At 27.2% G+C, this 24,537-nt stretch overlaps 1 protein-coding gene across 1 annotated transcript in view; it reads right to left on the reverse strand.

Annotated features, from left to right (window-relative positions):
* Window positions 1–305: 305 nt before the first annotated feature.
* The window catches only part of Octalpha2R (alpha2-adrenergic-like octopamine receptor), a 317,014-nt gene continuing 292,782 nt past the window's right edge, over window positions 306–24,537 (reverse strand). Inside the window, exons 4-7 of the mRNA XM_088200837.1 lie at window positions 23,629–23,781; window positions 19,920–20,005; window positions 13,919–14,069; window positions 306–1,785 (exon numbers count right to left, since the gene is read on the reverse strand). Coding sequence (XP_088056963.1) covers window positions 1,183–1,785; window positions 13,919–14,069; window positions 19,920–20,005; window positions 23,629–23,781 — 993 coding nt within the window. The 3' untranslated portion in view covers window positions 306–1,182. The remainder of the gene's footprint in view (window positions 1,786–13,918; window positions 14,070–19,919; window positions 20,006–23,628; window positions 23,782–24,537) is intronic.

Genomic DNA, 24,537 nt, shown 5'->3' on the forward strand with positions numbered 1-24,537 from the left:
TATATATATATATATATATATATATATATATATATATATATATATTTATATATTATGTAATAAATTAGTAATTGGTGCCTTCCATCATCACAATATGTAATAATTATTATACATAAAAAATAAAAATTCTAAATCATTGCTCTACTAATAGGTCCACGATTAAAATATTAAATTAAATCTTTTATATATATATATATATATATATATATATATATATATATATATATATATATATATATATATATATATATATATATATTTATATTTATATATATAATCATCACATATTTTGGTGAACTTTTCATTTATATACTTTTATTATTGATTTCAAGTCAATACATACTATTTAACTCATAATAATCTAAGGGTTACCTTACAAATTTATATATTATAATAAATATAAGAGTTGGTGCTTATGTAGGCACGGTCAAGATTTTAATCAATATTATTCTTTCAATTATATTTTTTTATTAATTTTATTAATTTATTAAAAAAACATCAAATACTTTAATATTTAGAATCAAAAAGGAAGATGCTGTTGTTTGTGGCTTTATTATCTAGTTCAATAACCAGAACGTTATTTAAATATATTAATATTTATATATTACAAAAATGTACATACCCATGGAATCTGGAGAATAAAATGAAGATAAGATTTTTGAAATATATACTTTATTTAAAAACTTTATTGAAAAGATTGTCATATTGTTTTGAACGCATAGTTTTTTGTTGTTATATATGTGTGTTTATGAATGTGTAGAAAAGCAGTCAAACGAATTTCTAAAAAGAATATAAATATTTATAGGAACATTTTCATAGGACAAGTAAACTGTGGTGTTGCATAAATGGCTAAACTTAAAAATTGCAGCTCATATTATTTTAAATAAATATTTATAAAACATACCAGATTTCGACTGCACATACACTGCACAATCATATATATCGTTAATTTAAAATATTGCGATTATATAGTAATAGTAGTTTATAGTAAGTCCAGTTTATTGTCCGTTTTTGCAAGTTGTGTGCTGTTAGGCTCGACAAAGGCGTGTGGTTTAGGTTTAGATTTTGCGAAAGAAAAGGAAAACTTCACTAACGCACGTTGTAGAGGCCAGGTGCTGCTCTTTCTTGAGCAAGGCGAATTCTATTCGCCACGCATCTATAACAGCACACATAGGCTAAACATCACTTGAATAGTATTCTTCTGAACGCTCTTCTGAAGTCCTTGTTGAAGATGGTATAGATAACAGGATTTAACACAGAGTTCATGTAGCCCAACCAAAACGCTATAGCAAACGCTTGATCGGGTATGTTGCATATTGGACAAATGGGTGTTAGGATATACAGAAAGAAGAACGGCAACCAACAAGCTATAAAACTACCCATGATAAGTCCTAAGATAAGAGTTGCTCTCTTCTCTTTTTTCCTAGCTATTCTTCTTTTCTCTCTCTCTGGATCTCTGGGCTTTTGAACTCTAGGCAAGGCGGGTTCCAGTTCTGCAGGCGATGGGTTCGCCTGGTCTTGGTTTCTTCTCGTTTTTGAGGTTTGCTTCTTGCCGAATATCGGCTGACAAAGCCTCAGCTTTAGGGGTTTGACGACCGCACATCTGCTGACTACCCCTGAGTCGGAGCTGGACGGGTCAAATTCTGATACCATGTCTGTGTCTATACCTACTGACGGAGCTCTCGCTCTGTTCGTTGCTTGCAGCTCTCCGTTCACTGAGAGGGACGAACCTCTCAGAGGACCAGTGAGATTAGTTCTTGTAGCTGGAAGAGATGCCATCTGAACCTGAAACAATAAAATATAATAAAATGAGGCAGATACAACATGTAATTTCATATTATTATTTCTGAAACACCTACGTACATTATGAAAAAAAAATAAAAAAATAAAGATTAACATAAGACAATAAATACATATAAAAGGCATATAAAAATTTTTTTTTAGTACATTTAACATTGAATATTATTTAGAGTAAATCACTAATTTGATTGTAAATTACTTTCATATACATCCAATTTAAATAGATACTATACATTAAATAGTTAATTGTTTCTTGAATGTATCAAATATTGCATTGAAACTTCAGAATTAAACTTCTCATGTATTAAATTCGCATACGAACTTAAGGGCAGTAGTACTTTGAAACGTAGAAACTTTGTTGCCTGCATTTTAACAATTGTCATGCTCGAGTTGAGAATTCGATCCAGACAATTGTATTTTATCCCTTAAGCAATCCAGTTAGTAAAAGTTTTACTTGCTGAGAGCGTTAACTTTGCATTTGTTAAAAACAAGCACTTACGAGAATATATTTACGCGTAAAACTTACTGTTTATTTGATTTTTAAAAGCTATTTTAATAACACTAATCGCTTTATTTCTGCTACAAAAATAAAATATCTCAATTTGTGATCCATAATTACTGACTTTTTCGTTCCCGAATTGAATGAAATCAATGTGAAAGAGCTTTAATTTAAACAAAACGGCGCAACATGCCACACAAAGTGCGCCACAATCAATTTATTGATGAAAAATTCGACGAGTGCATAATTTTGGGCAATGGACCTGTGAATTCCCCTCCAAGGTCGTTTGATTTACCACCTTTGGATTATTTTCTATAGGGATATGTGAAGCCATTAGTGTACGCCGATAAACCAGAGACGAAGGAAGCCAACATTCGCCGCTTTATTGCACTGTACGACGTCTCTGCGGATGCGTATTGTCAATTAGTGTATGCGTGGTGCGAGAATGATTCAAGTGTATTCGAATTACTTGCTTTGTTAGACGTTTATATATAAAACTAACATGCTTGTAATATATTTCTTGAATGTTATTATTATGAATATATTTATTTCAAATATATATTGCTGTTATAGTTTTTTTGTTACATATAAATTATGTTACACGGACAGACTCTAGAGTCTGAATAAGTGTCACATATTTTTTATAGTTCGTTCAAAAAAGCACTGAATTATTGCAGAAGAGTATGTTTACTAACTTCCCGCATCGCTTCTAAAGCATTTATCGAAGAACATTGGTAATATAGGCAGAGTTGAGCGTATTGTCTAGGGCGTCTTTTTATACAAATGTTAGTTTTTGTGCTATCAAGCTCTCTCTTTCGTTGTTTAAAGTGTGGTCTATGCTTTCGTAACAAATTCATGATGGGATTTCTCTTTATGTTGTTCAAGTGGTCGTTATAATGACCTTTAAGTTGCGACTAATAGCGCAGATGCTGAAAAACTCATATAAAACAAACCAATATGACAATATTCACTTATAAAATATTGTATTTTTCAAAATACTACTTAAGTATCGGTTGACATTGCACATGATATATTTTTTACAGTTTAAAAAAAGTTAGATAAATACAAATACGTAGTAATTATTTATTATTACTATTTTTATATGTCGTTTAGTATTTTATATTTAATTATTTATTATATTATAATAAAATATATCGTATACATAGGCGTGAATATACTGTATGCCATACATAGATACATGTACATACATAAATATATACCGATACCAGTTTGTGCAATCAATTCAAGACATGTTGAATGTCATTTGCTTAAGTGCGATACATCACTTCAACGGTAGGGGTCTGAAAATACGTCAGCACCCTTTTCCAGATAAAATTTTCGTTTTTCCTCGAAACGAGTCTGGAAAAAGTGAGCGTGACGGATTATGTGGACCACTGAAATAAATTCAATGGGCCTCTGCATTTACATCATAAACATTAATGCATTTCAGTATACAAATCGATCAGACAAATCACTGCTTATATATTATTCTACATATAAACGTAAACATATTCAATATGTTATAATATTTTAAAACAGCGACTATATGTCGTGCAAGCGTATGATTTAATGCGTTTATGAGGGCTATGTATCTGATAAAGGTCCATTGAAAATGTATGAAATAAATTTTCTTACATAATGCTCTCGTAATATATCGTAAAAATCTATCTTGTCATTTTTGTTCGTGCGTGAGTTATGGCCTTTGTGTGATGTTTGGGTTGCGAGAGCCTAACAATAACACCAATAACGAAAATATTCTGAATAATATATTATAACGTGAAAATATATCCACGAGTATTTATTAACATGTTTAAGTTTAAGGATTGAAATTAAAAATATAATAAAATCAGTTTTGTTAAAAATAAATGATTCGCATGAAGAATTGTATAAAATAAAATAATATATATTTGCATTTGGATAGATACAAATATTAAATTAATATAGGGGAATATTTATAAAAAACTAAAGAAATAATAAAAAATATAAGTGAATGTATAGACAGATTGTAAATAAAAACATAAAAAGTGCTTTTTCAATTCCTTTTTTTACAATATTTATTAAGGTATTTTTTCTACAGTTTTGCACTCAAATACGCTACCATTTTATTGACTAGGACTTATAAATACGTCGCAATGCTATCAATCCATATATTTTAGTGAAATAAATACGTGCAGATATCTGGGATGTATTGTTTATCTTAGTTTGTCTTTATTTCTAGCCTTCTTGATTTCTTTAACTTTAGATTCATATTAGATAGATTAAAGACTTATTACTAAGGGTTTCTTCATTTTACAATCTTTCATTATCTGAAAATAAAATAATATTAAATAATAATATATAATTAATATAAATTAAATAATAATTTAAATAATTAAAAAATAGATAATTAAAAAAAAAATTAAATAATATATTAAATAATATAATTAATATAAAAGCCTATTTATTTCATTGAATTAATAATCTGCTTTGGCTTAAGGTTTAAATCTTCCCTTCTTTCAAAATTAAATAATTATGAATACATTTTTATTTGATATTTGTATTAATTTTTAAATGCATAATTAGTTATAAATGAAATAAATATATAATGAAATCGCATTAAAAGTGAACACTAAGTGCAAAAATAATATATAAAGAAAATATAGAAAAAAAATACAGTGACGAAAAAAACAAATATTAAAGTTTATTTTTGTAATACGTTTTGAGTTTGCATATGTATTTTTTGCTGTTGAAGTGTGGAAGTATTATTTTAATTAATTAGCATTTGCCTTAAATATGCTACATTAATGAACTCAATTATACACCCACAATATCATATTTTATATGTACATATAATTGAAGTGTGTGAAAGCTGTTGTAGAGCTAGAAAAAAAATTAAAATATTGCCGATTAACTTATTTTGGTAAGTGAAAATACTAACTAAAGTTTTGCACTCCTTATTTAAGTTTGTTATTAATGCTATAATGTCAACAGCAAACCACATTACTAAAACCTAGAAAATGAATTGATTTTCTTCTTTCGCGAATATATAACGCGATTCAATGTGTACAAACAAACAAAGGCGAGGTGAGAAAATACATCTTCTCAGATGGAAACGGATAAAGCAGATAAGGGGTTTGCACTGAGTATATATACTAGATATATTCAGAATATGAAACGACTTTCGTTATTCGCGCATTCGTATTGTGTTTTATTTTCCTATTGTGTTCTAATACGCATAGCGCAAAATGTACAGAAAATATCAAGAAGCTTTTGGGATAAAAAAATAATAGATTTTTAGGGCTTCTTTAAAATAAGAACATTGAATTTCGATATATTATTCACTATATGATGTAAAAAAAACGATATTTATAATTAAACATTTCAGTTTCAGTGCATGTATGTAAATTTTGCACCCTAGTAAGAGTTATGTGTCTAGATAAAGACACAAGATCCTCTCTAATTACCTCTGATTTAGTACAATCAAGATTAGACTAATTACATCGCTTAATGTCGTCCTATATTTATAGTTTCAATATGTTTGTTATAAATTTCGTTCATATGTGACATATAAAATTAAGAAATGATTATCGTACTAGTAGTATGTTTTGTAGTTTTAAAAACATATTTTTATTTTACAATGATATTTTAACAAATTTTATTTTGACACTTTTTGTTTAAACCAAAAATAGTACAAATTAATTGAAGAAGTAATAAAAACGTATATACAGTACTATTACTTAAGTTTAACTATAGGTGAATACAGAGATAATTTATATATTTTTAAATTTAATACAAATAAAAACTTCTGTTTTGAAATCAAAGATTTTATTAAAAGACAAGTTTTTTTCACAGCATAAAACTCTTTTTAATTTTTTCAGAAATTAGTCGGTTACTAAAATTACAATTCTCCATTTTAAATAAATAATTTTTTGCGAATCAAAATAAATGCAATTGCTTTAAATTATTAGCTTTTAAACTATATGATTGTTTATAGTACATTCGAAATGATGATTTATATTTTATTCAATTTAAAATGTAATATATCCATCCTTTATTCTTTTTACCGGCAAATATTTTTTATTTGAATTATTTTTTTGTGGGTAGTAAAGGGTGTGGCGCTAGATGTTTTTTTTGGCAACATTATTAAACCCTATCCACTTCACATCACCCATGACAAGTCAATCTAAAGATGGGTCCTAATTTTGTTTAGCGACCAACGATCTGTCTGCCTATAATTAGATTTTTGTGTCAAATCATGCGCCACCCAAACCCTGAGCTTATATGCTATACCTAGAATATACAATATATTATATATATATATATATATATATATATATATATATATATATATATATATATATATATATATATATATATATATATATATATATATATATATATATATATATATATATATATAATGGTATATTTTTTAAAGATAAATTTTGTTCATCTTAAGTTTTTTGTATCGGTATATATTTGACAGGTATTTTTAATTGCGGTAGTTATATTACTTTATTTTTTAAATTCTCATACATAATAAAAATGTATTCTATTTTCGTTTATTAAAAGTTAAATTGCAAGAGTTGCTACGTAATCAAATACAAAAATTATGTAGCAATTGTCCTTCTTTTATAATTAAAAAAAAATGTTTTAAGGTAATCATTTTTACTACTTGCAATATGTATTATAAAAAAGGCAACAAAGCCCTTATATATAAATGTATTTTGCAAGATAGTATTTTTGTATTATGAATTATATTTTTGTAAAAATATGTTTGTAAAAATATAAAAACTAGGATAAAAATGTTTTTTTTTAATAATTTTTTTTTTGTTAGTTTAATTTAGAACCATTAAATTTTTCGCATATAATCTTCAGTGATAGTATTCGAGTATATTTAAAAATATATGTATAATACTTAATAAATATACAAAGATATATATAAAGGGCTTGAAATATATAACATGTAATTCAACATAATTCTATTAATATGTAGTTTACAATTTTTGAAAATAAGAAAGATATCTTCTTAACGTTCTTTCACTCTTCGCTCGTTATACCATTTTACGGTATTATGTAGATGCAGATTTTTTTAAAAAAAAAAAGCATTTTGTTTATCCCGCATTTTCTATGCAAGAATATGCAAGTCATGTCGGAAAATTGCTTTTCCCTTTCGAACTTTCATCAGTAAGTATTATGTTTTTCCCGAGTTGGGTAATAATTAGAGCCGCAACCAACCGACGGGTTGGAAAACTGAAAGTTTCTTCGGGAGAAACTCCACTCGTTCCCACTGACACATATAAAATAATAAAAGACGCCGTGACAGACGCACGCCTCCCTTTATTATTTCGGGATAAGTTTTATTGAAGCGAATTTTCCGAGAGACGCCCCTAATAAACTGTCAACAAAAAATATTAGTGCTCTCGATATAGTGGCGCTGCGAGACGCCAGAAGACATTTTGTCTATTATATACCATAATTGATGGTTATTGTTAACCCTTAACTACGATAATAATTTTTTTGTAGTGTAACTCTTATCAGCAGAATGTATGACAGTTACTGTTTTATTATTATTCACAAAAGTATTTTTTTTTAATATTAATACATCAATGAAAATAAATTTTATGTATTTAAGCTATAATATATCTTGTGACATTGTGTTTATTTTGCTGATTTAGATCTAGTTTTTTCAACAAGAATGTTAGTTACTTAGCTAAATAACTATTTGCTTATAACCATTTTTATTAGATATTTTTTTATGTAGCTTTAAATATACATACTTTTAATTGTATAAAATCTTAGGTGTGTGTTTAAATAAAATATGCAATGAGTTCCGTATCATCAGCATATCTCAATTTATTGAGTGAAACTTACCCATATAGACATTTTTTATTTCTTCGCTGTATTTTAATGTTTTTTTATGATTAGTCGAGCTCAGGGGTGTCTAACCCGTATGCGGCACACAACACATTGCATATCAATATTATTAAAAATACAATTGCATATTTTAAAATTATTTTAATACATTAACCATAACGAATAAAAGTGTTTTTATATTTTTAGAACAGACTATTTATGTTATGCTTTCAAAGCATACTTCAATAATTTCATCAACAGTAAACAGATTTACTCTGTTTAGAAATTAAATTTTCTATTACATATGCAACATACAAAAATTATCTTAAAAATACTCTTTGCATCGCTACTTCCATTATTAAGCCATATATTGATAAACTAATATCGAAAAAGAAAGTTCAGTGTTTACATAATTATTAATATGTAATTATTTTTTATGTGGAAAGTAAAATTGTAATCCATAAAATTTGTAATGTAGGATAAACTGTAGTCAAAAATAATTATTAAGATCTTAATGCATTCCTTGACATTATTTTGTCGGGCGATGCGACTTAGAAATCCAAAATATGCTATACGTATTGCTTCTTAAAGCCAATACAAATTTATAAAAATTAGATATTATTTTATGTTGAACTTCAATAAGTTGTTAAATAAAAACTTTAGTTAAGATTTTCATTAATATCGCGAAAACTTTTTTATAAAACTTGTATAATAAATGGAGATTTTCTATATATATATATATATATCTTTGCGGAAACCAAACTTTAGTTCGCCAATCTTAAGGTATATAATGTCTTAAAACTTTAATTAGATTTATTTTTAATTATTTTTCATAATTTTTGTTTTCAGTTTTTATAGTTGCGTTTTTAACATTTTCACTCATAATCTATTAATTGGTGAAAAAAATAATTATTAAATGAACTTTAGGTTCATTATCATACATTAATATATTCCCTCATTCTCTATCGTTTAAGCCAAAGACTGCTTTTTGTTTATCGATAGCTGCTATTTACTGTACATTAAATGTGTTTTAGGAAACCATTTAACATTAGATTGTCTCATTTTTTACCAAATGATTAGCTTATAGGTATCACAAATAAATATGCTTTAGAAAAATATTTTAACTTTATACATTTTGTATTATTACATAGTCGTTTTTCATATTTCTGCACTTATTAATTCATAAAAAATCAAAAGCACATACTATTTAAGCACATACTTTCATTAAATATATTTTGAGGTTTAATTTATTTTTAATCAAAAATATCAGTTTGTTTTTCAGCTTTTTGTACTAGCATCTTCCTTTCATTATTCATTTTATATTAGACTTGGAGCTGTCCCATTAATTATCAAAGTTTCAAACAAGTTTTAAATTCAATGTTAATCAATCTAGGGCATCCGCAATACTGTATCACCGAGCGACAAAAATAAGCGGTATACTTTCAGTTCATTACGGCTTCTTTGGGCAAAGCTAAATTCAATTTATAATTTGCGAGTGTGTGCTGAAACATTAAACGAAAGTTTATCTGGTAGTAATTGTGTATTGTTGTGTGTAAGATAGTGGAAGCCGGCAAAGTTTCAGATGAATTCGGCAGTTCTTTGTATAGTCGAGATGTACTGCGGAATAAAATAAAAGAGTTTCTTTCGGGGTTTCCTAAGGTACAAGTGGCCGGGGATGAATAATAAATTCAGGAAAAAGCCGGCCGTCGACTAGCTGAAAGGTGAAGGAATATTTCCGAAAAAGTTAAACGTGCGTAGCATTTAATTTAAGCGAACCGATCTTCTGGAACGTACCCGTATACACGCTCGGATAATGATACAAGCGCATTTTTAAAAATATTTATACAATACTATTTATTTATTTTATTATCAAATGTTTATTAAGACAAGCATATGTTATTTTATTCTACATATTGAATCATACCCGGATATTATATATTAAAGATTTATTTTTAATAATTTATTACAAATCAAAACAGCTTTACACAATGCGTATTGTGAGCCTTTGAACAAAATATTTTTTTTAGAATATAGGACATGATTGCAACACTTTAGGGCACTCTACAGTCCGCAGCTAAAAGTCTTTAAGCATAATTTTTTTTTAACACGTTTATTTAAAAAATATACATGGTTACAATAGTATACAGACATGTTAAATACACAATACTGATTCATACCATTTCCATAGAAATATATACAATTTTTTTATAAACGGTTACCGTAAGATGTTAAATAAGAGAGTTGGAGCTGAAATTTTATGATGTTTAAACCAAGAAACCGATACTTGGGCTCCTAATATATATAACAATAAAATTTTAGTAATTTTTGCTTTTTTATTGTATTATTTATTTTTTCATGTATTATTTTAATTACATATTTTTTATGTATTGAAATATGTTTGATTATCGTGATGCATTGAGAAAACCTGTAAGCTTACAATGGTCTTATTTTTATTTAAATAAATAAACATAAAATGCAATATTATGAGTGATGATTACTATGTTGAGAAATAAATTTTATATTAGCCAATTAAATTATGCAGTATTTTTAGTCAGGGTATCCCAACGATAAAATATTTATTTATATATATATAAATTGTATTTAGTATATTTTGCATAATTGTATGCAGAAGATTATAACTAGTTAAGAAACTCATTTATTGCAGTAGAGCTAATTTAAACTAAGTCTCAAAGAGCAGGTGCAATTAATTAAATTAAGGAAATATGGTTATTTAAAATTTAAATATAAAGTTGAATGAATATTGTTACAGCTATGTAATAATAATTATTCTAATACGAATGAGTGTATATTTTTAAGATTTTATTTGAATTAAGAAAAAAGAGTTTTTTAAATATTTAATAATAAATATTAGAATAACAAAGAGTTATAATTAACACAAATATTTTATGATATATTACTATTTTTTCCTATTGTTACTAAATCATATGCTTATGTAAATATTACTTTGAAAAAGATATAATATATGTATTAAATAAAAAAAATATTTTAATAATGGTGCCACTATTATAAAAATGTAGCAAGCCAAATATAAAAAGCAAACATATCCTAAAAAATTATTTATAAAAACATATTTTTTACACAAAATAAAGTAAATTCACATTAATTTTCAAATTGACATTTAGTTATTAGAATCGAATTTTTAAAATAAATTTTCAATCTCAAATGTTTCACAGTTATAGATTTTAAGCAAAACAGAACAAAGTCCTTCCGGCAATATGAATAATCCATATTCGTGAGTTCCGTTCGGAATAACTTCCATTAGCGCATTGAAAAATATTGCTTTTATGTTTTAAAAAGGATATATGTAACAATATAATGGTTTTGATGGATTTTAACAATGTTAAAATTTACCATATTTAATAATGTTAAAAGTTTATCAGCCTGTATAGAAGTTTTATATTCAGTCTAAAGTTTCTAAATGGCGGGTGGCGGATGGTGACTTTGACAGTCAGAGAATTAAAAAACGTAAATTAACAGCGAAAGCCAGAGATAAATACCTTCGTTGGGTAAGTTATTATGAAAAAACACAAACTTAGTTGCAAGAAAGATTTGGCAAAAAGCAGAGAAGTTATTTTTTCAGTAAGAAATAAGTAAATAAATTAGGGTTTATATGTTTCTAATGATATGTATGTATATGTGATATACACATACAAATTATTATAGTACTTAATTAATATGAATAAGCAAGTTAAAGACAAGTTTGAAAATTCATCTTAAGATGTAAAGTCATATATTAATTTTAATTAATAATAACAGGGAAATTATCAACATAATTTCAACAGATTTTAATTTCAATTTAGTATTTCCCTATTTTATGTATAATATGTGTCGATTGTTATCCCGCTGTAATGCATTAGTCTAATGCCTGTATTTTTAAAGAGGAATATTTAAAAATAAATATGTATACCTGTCAGATTTCGTATCTATTAAGCTAATCGATTTTTTTATATACAGTTTTGCCTTATTTTAATATACACTGCATAAAAATTATGTTTAAAAAATATTTGTAATAATATTATAGTCGAATAATAATATATTTCATATTTCAGCTTACTATCAGGATCCACCAGTTAACTGCTCTTTTGTGCAAATAATGCAATAGACAATGCGTCAAACCTGCGTAAAAACCAGTATTATAATCTACCTTTATATTGATGACATTTTATGTGTTCATCTTGCAGTTTCACTTTTTTAAGGCGTGAACATATTTCGTTGGTTGAATATGTATGCGATGCAATTGGCCAACAATTTCTGCAAATGTGATTTGCCAGACACGATTTGAATCAAAAGTATAAAAAGTAAATAACTGACACTATCACATTGACAGACGATCAAGTTCAGTCAACAAAATTTTTAAAATAAGACACTATTCCGCTTTGCTAAATTGTATGTATAACTTAAGAATAAACTGTCACAAGCTTTTCAGCGTCTATTTTGGTTGCAAAGTCCCACTTTTTCGGGCTCAAAACTCGACAAAGTTAATTCATAATTAAGTTCATTATTATATTTTTAAAGTTTAATACTTATCATTTTTAAAAATAAAATATGCTTTCAAGTGCTTTAATTGTTTATTGTTTACCTTTATATTGTTAAGTTTAGGTAAAAATGTACATCGCACTCATTTGAACCATGTATTTGGTCTTCCAATTCGCGTTATAAGGATATAGAGCGTTTAGTAAATGCAGACGTACACATACATAAAAAACACAGAAGCCCGAATAACAAACATCGTATATATTTCCACGCGAGTGAATGTACATACACATTTTCTTTGTGCCAATGATGTGTATTTATTTTACCTTTAGCCGTATTTCTTTGTGTGGAGCTTTTCTTAGACAAGTTTTCCGGAAGGATTTACAGAAGCTTTTTTAGCGTCGAAAATTCTACTAGCTACTCTCTGGACTGACAATCCTATTCTAATCTTTTAATGGCTGCAATTTCCTAATATATTTAGGTATTGCGATTTTTTGTTGAGAGATGGTGATCTCAAGCTGTTACGCAATTTTTGGGGGCAGGGGGAATGTTGCGCGAAAACAAGTTGATGTTGAGAGAAAACAATAATGGAAAATAATAATTTAATAATTTAGCTTTATGCAGATGAGTCCCTCGCAATTTGATATAAGTCCCGACGAATCAAAAGGGTCCGACGAAAGTTTCGACGCTACGATTGTTCTAAATTTATATATTAAACATATTTCATCTCGGACGTAAACACGGTTTCTTGTGTTATTGCAAAAGTTTGCAATTAGTGCAAAGAGGTGGATGTTTATTTTTTTTATAAATTACACTAGTTTTGTACCCGTTGAAAAACAAGAGTTTCTACATAAAATAAGTTTAAATAACTAGAAAGTTTCTGAATCTATTACCAATGAAAAAAACATTTATTCACAATGTATATAGATACTTAATTAAATTTATTTTATTTTTTCGAGTGTTTTTAATAAAAATGATATTTTTATTATAATACAGCAATAGCTTTTTGGTTTGAGCTTTAGATATTTAATTATTCACATATGTATATGTAATTATTTGAGAAGCGATAATAAAATATTCATCATTTCATGGACCTAAGTATTTTTTATATATCGGACAGTGATGCCATATAGATTTAATGTACTACTAATAATAATAAAACGGTAACAAACCTAACTCATAATAAACTATGGTTATATAAATAATTAAAAATATTTTACTATTTTTTTATTTTAGAAAAGGTAATAAAAGTTGAAAGTTTTACGGAAAGTATTAATATGCAATAAATACCTTAAGAGTATCCTTTGGTTGTTCGGCTGCAGCTGCAGATTGCATCTCGTTGGCTTCGCTAGTTGAAATGTCTGAAGCGAAATCGCAGGTCACTATAGGTATAGCTATCGGCTGATGTGATTCTATTGTTGCTATTTGTCGGTCGCCCTCCCTGTTTAATTAAAAATGTAAATTAAAAATACGCAAACAACTATACATACATATGTATAAAAACCTTAAAATATATAACGTGAAAAGGCCCCTTTTCCGGAATTGTGTATTTAAAACATGTTCCTTATCTACCAAAAATATAACGCAAGGGAAAACAATTATTTAAAATTGTAATTTGTTACATTAGCATTTTTTCGCCGGACAAAGGCAATAAATCTTTCGTATCTTAAATTTTAACACAAACACTACGAAAATTAAGCGGAGATTCTCTCTGAATTTATCGGTTTGTATCACATAATTTCGCGAACGTGCGAAATTTGATTTCAGCTAGCGGCAATGAAACGTGAAAATTATATAACTAAGCACAAATTTTAACTTAAATTTTTTTATGAATATAAACTGAATTTTTTTTATTTGTGGTCGATTAATTAGAAAATTTTTTAAGCTGCCGGCGTTTTCTTGTTTGAATAGGAGGCAATCGATAGAACAAATTTAAATAAAGGGAAATTTGGGTCGAAACCGAAATTGCACCGTTAAGGTTAGCATTATTTAATTAGTATTAAGACTGATTGTAGTTTGTAGAGTTTATTTTATATTTAGAATTAAGAAACGGAGGGTCAAGAATATCATTTTAATGCTGTTCTAATATATATATATATATATATATATATATATATATATATATATATATATATATATATATATATATATATATATATATATATATATATATATATATATATATATATATATATATATATATATATATATATATATATATATATATATATATATATATATATATATATATATATATATATATATATATATATATATATATATATATATATATATATATATATATATATATATATATATATATATATATATATATATATATATATATATATATATATATATATATATATATATATTGAAAATTGAAAAATATATTTATATACTGAATATAAAAATAATACATATACCTCTATATGTTTTTAACAAAAAAATAATAAATCCATTGAGAATTGACGGAATTGTTGAAATTTGGGAATTTATCACAGGACATTGTTGTCCGATTTTCGAGCGATTATTAATCACGCCTGTTGAAAAGCGACGACTTTAAAGGTCGCATTTTTGAAAAAAATATTTTTACGAACGTCTGCCGTAACAAATTGCGAACAGCTTCCAAAAATATACAAAAGGCCGGAATTGACTGGCAACCGCCGTATCTCAAGCAAACGCATGTCAATATTTTCGAGTAAAATCATCGATTAAAAATATGGAAAAGAAGAAGAAAATATAATAATATAAAAGCTGGAGAAAGTTCGTTTCGAGAAGATTCAAAGCAACGGGGTTTAAATTTCAAAGACAGGACCGGACTGGTGCGCTGCGCATTTCTTGCGTCTGCGTCTTTTGTTCGGGCAAAATTCGAGAAGTTTAATAGCTTTTCTTTTCTTTCCGTCGCTTTGTTGGCATCCGATTCTCGGTCAGGTTGAGAACCCTAATATTCGAGCGGGCCCCCTGTATCATTTTTGTGTTGCTTTTCACCAGAAAATACTCTTTCGTCGCCAAATACATTGTGACGCTGGAAATTGAAAAATATTACCTCCGATGGTCTACAATTTTTTGTTTGGGCGGATTCACGTGAAAAAAGGGCTAATGTCGTTAAAATTAACCACCAAATATATATATACATACAAACGTTTATACATTTATGCTGCTAAAAACATGCTTTTGTAATAGTAGATAAAAACAAACTGACATTGCAGTTTAAATTTAGGATTATTTTGAGATTACATGTGAAAAAATAAGATGCTATTTTATCTTGTGATTAAAGCAAGGTAGTATTTATGATGTACAAAAAAGTAGCAGCAATCACAGACCAAATTGTGATATCATAGATAGCAAAATACTTACTAAAAATGACTACAATAGCAAATAATCACGCAAAGAAAAATGATTTATTATATACTCTCTTTAAATGAAACAGAGACATTTAATACGATTTAAGATTGTGAAACAAAGGCAATCACTAAAGATAATGTGAAAATTGACTATCTTAACCATATCCTTATAGCTTAATTATAACAAAAATTATGAAATATGCTATAATCTTTGGATAATCTTATATAAAAAATATAATTGTTGTTATATACAAATTAAAGCCGGTTTTAGAATTTTCATAAAAAAACATTACAGAAAATATATTCTTGGTTCAGATTTTATTTCAAATGTGTTAAATAAACTATAATCATAAAACAATGTAACTTAAGCCTAAATATATTTAAAATATTACAAACTAATTATCTAATATTTAATCATATTAACAAACAATGGTTTGTTAATATGATTAAATATTATAGATAAATGGTTGTGATGAGATTTTAAGAAACGGTTTTTTTTACCGTTTCATAAAATAAGGGTTCCTTAGTTAGAACGGAACACCGCCGTAAAAAGTCTTTTAATAGCTTAAGTCACAAAGTACACGCTGTAAATCAGAAAGGTGTAATGTAGTATATTTGTCACATTGAAAAAAGATTATGCGTGTAGCCATTTCGTAATTATTTAAATCGCCAACAGAAATTAATTTTTAAAAACTGGTCATGCTTCTGTAATTAATCGTCTAATCGAAAACGAATGAAAAAAAATTTCACTGAAAACTTTTACTCCTCAAAATTTCGAGAAGTCACCGCTTCACAAAAAACTGTCTCAATCAAAAATAAATCTCTTGACCAAGGGTCAGTACATTACTGTGCGATCTTGTTTTTATTTTAGATGCAAAATTACTTGAAAAACAAAATATCCATATATACCTTACTTATTTGTTTTCTTTAAGGTTGCCTTAAATAACGACAATTAAGATTTTATATAATTATTTTGTTTTTTAAAAGCATATAAATTGTTTATTCATAGTTTTTCATAGTACTGCCCTCATAAATAGTTTCTCAGTTTTTTATAATAATTTGAATATATTCTAAGTAATATTTAATTTGGGTTTTAAAGAGAGTATACAAATCTATGGCTTTGGAAAATAAAGCCAACTTGTTTAAATATTTTTCCCAACATGAAAGTTTCTCATATTTTGGACATCGAGGTTAAGACTTAAATTTATAAAATTTAGTCATAATATCCTACACTAACCTTATCTGAGGCAATTGAATGTCAAAATGTCTTAACTGTAACTTATTATTTTAGTATTTGAAAATTCATAAAATAAATTTAAAAAGCCTAATAGTAAAATTAAAATAAATTACACATATTTCTCCACAAATTAAATACAATTTCTTATATATTTTTTTAATTCCTTAATAATATTTTTTTTTTTTTTAATTAATAATGTATTTATATAAATTTCATGTTCTATAAGTAGATTTAGATTTAAAAAAAATTTAATATGATAATCTGAAGGCTTAATATCAGGTGAATATAGTAGATGTTTTTAAACTTCTGATTTTAATTTAATTTAATTAATTATAACAAAAAGTTGTCACCATCAGCCAAATAATAATTTTACGACTTTCTAAAGATTCAATTTTGTACTTAACGATCAGAGATATAAAGAATTACCTAAAAGAAAGCTCAACAGCCGGGGCCTTTACAAATATAAATGGTATTATATTACACTGACAAAAACGGCAAATGAAATGAGAAGGCATGTGCGGAGTTGTTTAATATATGTTCAAGCTCAGAATTTTATATTAGTATTTAAATAATAAACAGAGAAAATCTTTTTTTACTTGAGCAAGAATATATAAGTCAATACCTAGCTCATATCGTTGACTTCTCTTCTGAATTCGCTTTAATTAACACTTTCATTTATAATTTTCTTTTCGAATTTTCTAAAAAAAAATTCAACTGGATATTCTTGACTCAGGAAAAAAAACAATCGATAAAGATTGGAGAGGGGGGGGGGGGCTAAAAAAACACACGCTTCCCTCTTCACGTCAACCCTGGTCCAGCTACAAAGCTTGAAATTTAGAGAACTGGATTTTTTAAAAGCAAAACTTCATATATTTATACAAATTGTAGAATTTTTAATTAACCAGTATTCTATTATATCATATGAAGCAATAAGCTAACACAAATTGCTTCGTATATGTTAAAAATTTAAATAATAAATTTAATCATATTATATGTGATGTTTAAGAACCTTATGATTTAAATAAATAATTACACGCTTATACATAACATTAAAATAAAATAAATTCATTATGAATTTCATAATTAAATTTGTTAATTAAAATGATATGTTATACAACTAAATTTTTAATTCATGCTTGAATTGTGAATAAACTACGCAAACGGTGCAAATAAAGTATTGAATTAAAATCATAATTACGATGCATATAATCAATGAAAAGTTCGTAAAAATTTAATGAACTCGTATGAACGAATGCATTTAAATTAATGGGTGACAGTTTTCATCATTCATAAGCTACCGATTACTATAAATGCGCATATCTATGTAACATTTTTTTTATAAATAATCTAATCTTATTTCATTCCAATTATTATATACAAAGAAAAGAAATTAGTATTTTCTATGAAATAAAATAATTTAAACTAATTATATGTAAAAATTTCACTACAAATGGAGAACTTTGGATTTTGTGATAGCGTTATTGTGCAAAAGCGTGTTGCTATCAATCGTGTATTTAATATTGTTATATTTACATATTTTAAAGTGTGATATTGTCGCATTAAATAAATTATTTTAGATAATATATTCAAGAACGTAAATGATTTATGATTACGAAATAAAATATTTTTCAGCTGATATGTATTATGGGAATGCATACATTTACATATTTATACATAATGATCCATTAAGAAAAAATAAAAAAGTACATATTCACAATGTGTTTTATTAGCATAAATATTTTCAAAACCAGTACTAGGTTTATACGAAAAATATTTGGAAAGTAAAGATACAAGGCTAGTAAAAATAAAAGCAATTTTTTATTTGTTGCCAACATTATTGTTTCAGTTAGATTTGGATGATCTGGCGTAGTTTACTAGATCATATATTAGCAACATCAAGATTCGAATGTGTTGAAAATAGATGTCGTGAATTTAAGAAAAGTAAAAGTAAAGTTCATGACGAAGAAAGAAAATTAAAAAAAAAATAGTTTTGATAGGCTTTTAAAGACCGATAAGAAAGGACATGAATAAGCTGTTTGGAAGTATAGCTTATTAAACGGTTTTGAGCTATGAAAAAAAGACTTGCTAAAAAATGTTTTCTGAAATTTGTTGTATCTTTACATTCCGAGTATCTCTTGTCTGTAAATCTAATTTGTTAGAATATATTAATTAATTTATTTAATAAAAACGTAATGAATCTCACCATGTATATACATGACGGTATAGGGTTTGACCTATATTAATAAATTGATCAAGTATCTTTTAAATATATGAAAATAATCAAACGAAGAGTCGAGTTAATTCCCAAAAGTTATCTATGTAATATTCATTAATTTCGTCCCAGCTCGTAATTAAACGTTACCAGCCCATTGATTATAATTGAAGTACACTCGAAAGCGCCCATTGAAACTTTTTAATCCCACCCCATCGCACCCTGCTTGATTTTAAAAGAGGGTAAAATTTTTAAACGTTTCTCAAAAGAGGCTTTCGAAAACTCTTCCGCGAGATTAAAGCCACTGACGTTTCGGGGTATTTTATTTGTTTACGTTTTCGTGAAATTGTGTGCACAGTGCCGGTGTGTGTCTGTCGTTCACACTCCTCAGTTGTGCGCGTGCCATGTCCAAGAGTTCTCCTTTTTCTCTATTTGCGAATAAATCGAAAATACCTTTTGGCTATATGTTTTGAATTTCTATCATGTTTGACTGACATTGAGTGTCTCGTCGATGGTCCTGATGGCATTGGTCGAGTTCCGTTGCCCCCTGGAGCTGTCGTGAAGCTGGTCTGCTGTTGGCTCTGTAAAATAAAAAAATAACGTTTAAAAACCTGTGAGATTAAAACATAAAGTTATATGAAAATAAAATGTATAAAAAAGTAATATAAATATATTTATGAGGCAATTAACAAATATGCAACTAAATAATATTTTGTTCAATTAAGAAATTATTTTGTCAACTAAACGTAGTTTGTAAATACCTAATCACTCACTGTCAAATATATTAAATTACTTTTATTCTAATATGTCATTAGTTTTTTTGCTATAAAGAATTGATTTATTGATTTCAACCGCAATACTTTGATAATCATATACATATTAAAGTGCAATGGTTTCGAGCTTTATAATAAATTATACACTGATTTGCACATATTTATTATATAAGATAATGTAATTCAATGTTAAATTCTCTCAATATATTCATGATTTAAAATAATTGATTTTTAATATTTTTTTAAATATATACTCTTTAATTTAACAAACTACTTAAAAAACATTTTTAGATACGTTTGTATTTTTGTTGATAATAGATATATACAATAATATAATATTTATTCAGAACTGAACAAATAGTAGTAGACTACAATACAGTTGAAAACACAATTTTAAGAGCCTTTGTTTAACAAAGCAGGACAATAAAGCATACGGAACAGACATTATATTTTCAATACTGGAAAATAATCAAGAGTCATGGAATTTATAAGTGGTAAAAATAATTTCCTGTTTTTTATAAAGAATTATATCCATATAAATAATGTGATAAAATAAGCTGCAAAAACATGAAGCAACTATTGATGCATAATATCGTTGTAGCAGATTTTTTATAATTATCCAAAATAGAGTGCTTTGCAAACAAAATGACCTTAATAGATTTTCTGAAACCGGTAACGTTGACCAGTGTAATTAAAACTTCTTAACTGTTTATTACCACAAAGTATACACTGATAGTCGAAACAATACGCATGATCTCGTTTAACTGAATAGTTATTGTTCTTCACTATTTTTGTTTGCTAATCGGGCATTAACAACGATGGTTTCGTTTATAAAAGGCCACACGGAGACGTACGCATGCTTTACTAGATAACTTTTTTTACAATCCGTCCAAATTTAATTTAGGAAGCTTCTTAAAAAAAATCTTGACACTTTCTAACATTTAAATATGAGCAATTAAGGAGCAAGAATTGCTACAAACAGATTAACGAGAATAGAGATCAGAGACAAGAGAGACTAATGCATTTAGAGATATATTTTTTAACTTTTTATTTTTTTTACGATCCGCAGAAGTAAACTTGTAGCAGGTTTTTTCAATGGAATAAAGAAACAGAAACAAGTTAAAATATTAGAGTCCTTTTTTCATATTATTCTGTTTATGTTAATATATTATATGTACATATGTTTTGTTCATATTTTGTTAAGCGTATATAAAATAAGCTATTTTAGCTAAGTAAATTATTAAAATAAATAAATACACCACAAGAAGCTCACTACTTTACGAATATTTTGTTATTTCAAGGACTAATCTATATTGAACCAGATGCCTGCTACAGCCTTTGATATATTAAAAAATGATGGTCTTTGCAATAAAAATACTATTAAAGTTATTTACATCTATTAATTTTATTTTTGTTGATTTTATTTATTTTATTGTACACAAAGTAAAAAATATTTTTTTTCATATAAATTTATTTATTATATTTTGTAAAATATAAGGATTTATTTTTGCTCTTAATTTTTTCCTAATATATGCTTCACATAAACCTTATATGTTTAAGGAAATCTTAATAACGTAAAAGCATTTTTGTTATGGCGAAAAAACTAATGATTGGTTATGTTGTTTTTGCTAGGCACTTGCATTTATTTTATTACACACATAGATATATGTATTAGAAATAAGGGCTAACTCTTATATGTTATTATTAGTATTGAGGATAAAATGTATTTAATAAATATATGAAGTTATTTTTATATTACAAATCATACATATTTTAAAAGTTTATAAAATAATAAAATAATAATAATAGCAAATACATATTTAAAAAACATTTAAGAAATGTTAGTGAAAATAAACATACCCAATACGTAAATTATTCAAAACGCCTTGACACGCATAACTATTTTTTTATTATTTCCTGTATAAATAATGTTTTAAAAATGTATGGTTCGGCTTAGTTTATTTATAGTGACAAAGCTTTTGTAATATTTTTGATAAAGTAATCTGGTTAATAAGCGTACTAGGAAGAGAAAATATGTAAATACAGGAATGAGAAATTAAAAAACGCATTTTTAATTTTTTTTTTGATAATGTAACGCATGACTGAAAATGAAAAAATAAATAGAAAAAATAGGTTTTTGTACATATTCGTCTTAATAATTTTTATTGGTATTCGTAGATATTACAATAAAGGATCAGCGTATAAAGTATTTTTAGAAGTACCTGAATGTAAGGAAGATTTTTCAAACGTTATTGTTTGAAATATAAAAATTCCTGAATAGTCGGACGGATAATTGGTCATCAACGCAGTTTGAACAAACAGATTTATAATTTTCTATGCTCTCCTTTCTCATTCTTTCAGAAAATCGTAGCTGACAAAAAATAATAATTTATTGGAATAAATTGGAGATTGGTGCTCTGGCCCCTAGTAAAATAAATTTAGGAGGCAACTAGAAGCGGTCGATCAAAGACGTTATTATGTCAAAGACGACGTTGTCCTGATTTTATTTTGTCAAAAGAAGAAAGATTTAGTGTTCATATTTTCGGATTTCTTTCATAGTTCATTAATATTTTAATATAAATAATATGTAATTAAAATGTTTATTATATTGTAACAATGGTATTCGAATGCTTTGGTTTTGCTAATCAATAAGCATGGTGAACCATGCGAGCGGTAGTCGAATTATTTTTTTTTTTTTTTTTGGTCAATTAATTAAAATTATAATTATAATAGTAATATTGGTAATACAGGGAATATCGGTATTAGTGAAATCCAGTTCAATCCGATTTTTGGAAACTACTAGATTCTTTAGACGCAGAGATGGCTAGGAGAATTTTACATATATACATTTTTTATCTAAACTAAATTATAACTAAGTGACTTTGCTTTTAGAAAAATAAACACCCTGCCTTTCAGGATAGCGATTGTTTCCAATTTGCAATTTCCTAACTTTCTGTAAAAATTTTTAAGAAAAAGTAGCGTTAAAAAATTCAAAACCGTTTGTATAGTCCCTAAAAATTTATTCTTTTTTTAAATTGTTATAGACATTAGTTGTAGAATTTATTAGACTCTATTTATATACAAACTCATTAGCGTTATTATTTTAAATTACTTTTTATTATTATTAGCATATACTTGTTTTATGTATGTACTGATCTGCTGCTGTACGAGTCAATAGCATAATTTTACATAATATATAGAGCAATATGAAATTAAAAGAGAATATATGTATATTCAGAAGTAAAGTAGATTTCGCGCAACGTGTTTGGTATATATTTTTAATTTAAAATGCTAATATTTAATTGAGATTTCAACAGTATATTAACATTTTTTAGTAATTTTTTAAATTGTTTATTTGATAATAATCTCTGATATGTACTGATATATTTCTTATAAACAAAACAATTAATAATAAACAAATAAATAAATACCTGTGGTCTTGGTCTAGGATTTTTTCTAATGCCTCTTCTCGCCCTTGCCTTCGCCGCAAAGTATATCCTAATATAAACAAACACCATGATGCACGACGGTATGTAGAAGCTGCCCAGCGCCGAATACACCACATAGCCGATGTCTTCGGATAACTGAAACAACAACAAAGACTACATTGTGATACCACTCGGCATTGCAGTTCGTCGTTGGATTCCTCACAACACATTCATCGTCAAGAACAATATGTCGACTTCAGGGTTTGAACGAAGCATAACACTGTACGGTCTGGTTTGCCTATCTTGCGGCGTGCTCAAGTGCCACTCTTGCAAGATGAGTACCGGAAGGTATGTGTATCTAGGCATGTATGTGTATATAACAACCGACGGTACACCCCCTAGCCACTCCCTCTCCCCTCCATTTCCCCTATCCAACTCCGTCTCCAACGGTTAGTGATGCCGGAGACCATCAACAGCATTTCGCGACGGTAGACCCGTCCACGGTCGTCAATCGTGACGACCAAGGAAGGAGGTCTGGCCTAGCGCCGGAGTGCGCAGTACTCCGGAGCGAACGCCAGACTGGGTTCGATCTCAGTTGCCCATGGGCTGAAACTCCCGAGCCTAATGCAACTGCGGGACGCGGGCGTGGTGCCCGAGAAGTACCCACCCCCTAGCCACTAAAGTATATTTATTAAACAACTCAGAAAGCCGAGGTATAACTTCTCATTGTGGACGACTTTTGTTTCGCGTAATGAAATGTGTAGATTTTTTCTTTTTTGTTTTGGAGATGGAATGAAAAAAACAAGAGAATGTTATATAAAAGTGTCAGTTGATAATTAGATTAAGGGTTTATTTTTGGTTCGTATACAATTTATGTCCAATTAAATTTGTGAATGGAATCTATATTAAAAT

Source organism: Plectrocnemia conspersa, unplaced genomic scaffold (genome assembly GCF_051122295.1).
Source record: "Plectrocnemia conspersa isolate PC_06_02 unplaced genomic scaffold, ASM5112229v1 ptg000012l, whole genome shotgun sequence".
NCBI lineage: Eukaryota > Metazoa > Arthropoda > Insecta > Trichoptera > Polycentropodidae > Plectrocnemia > Plectrocnemia conspersa.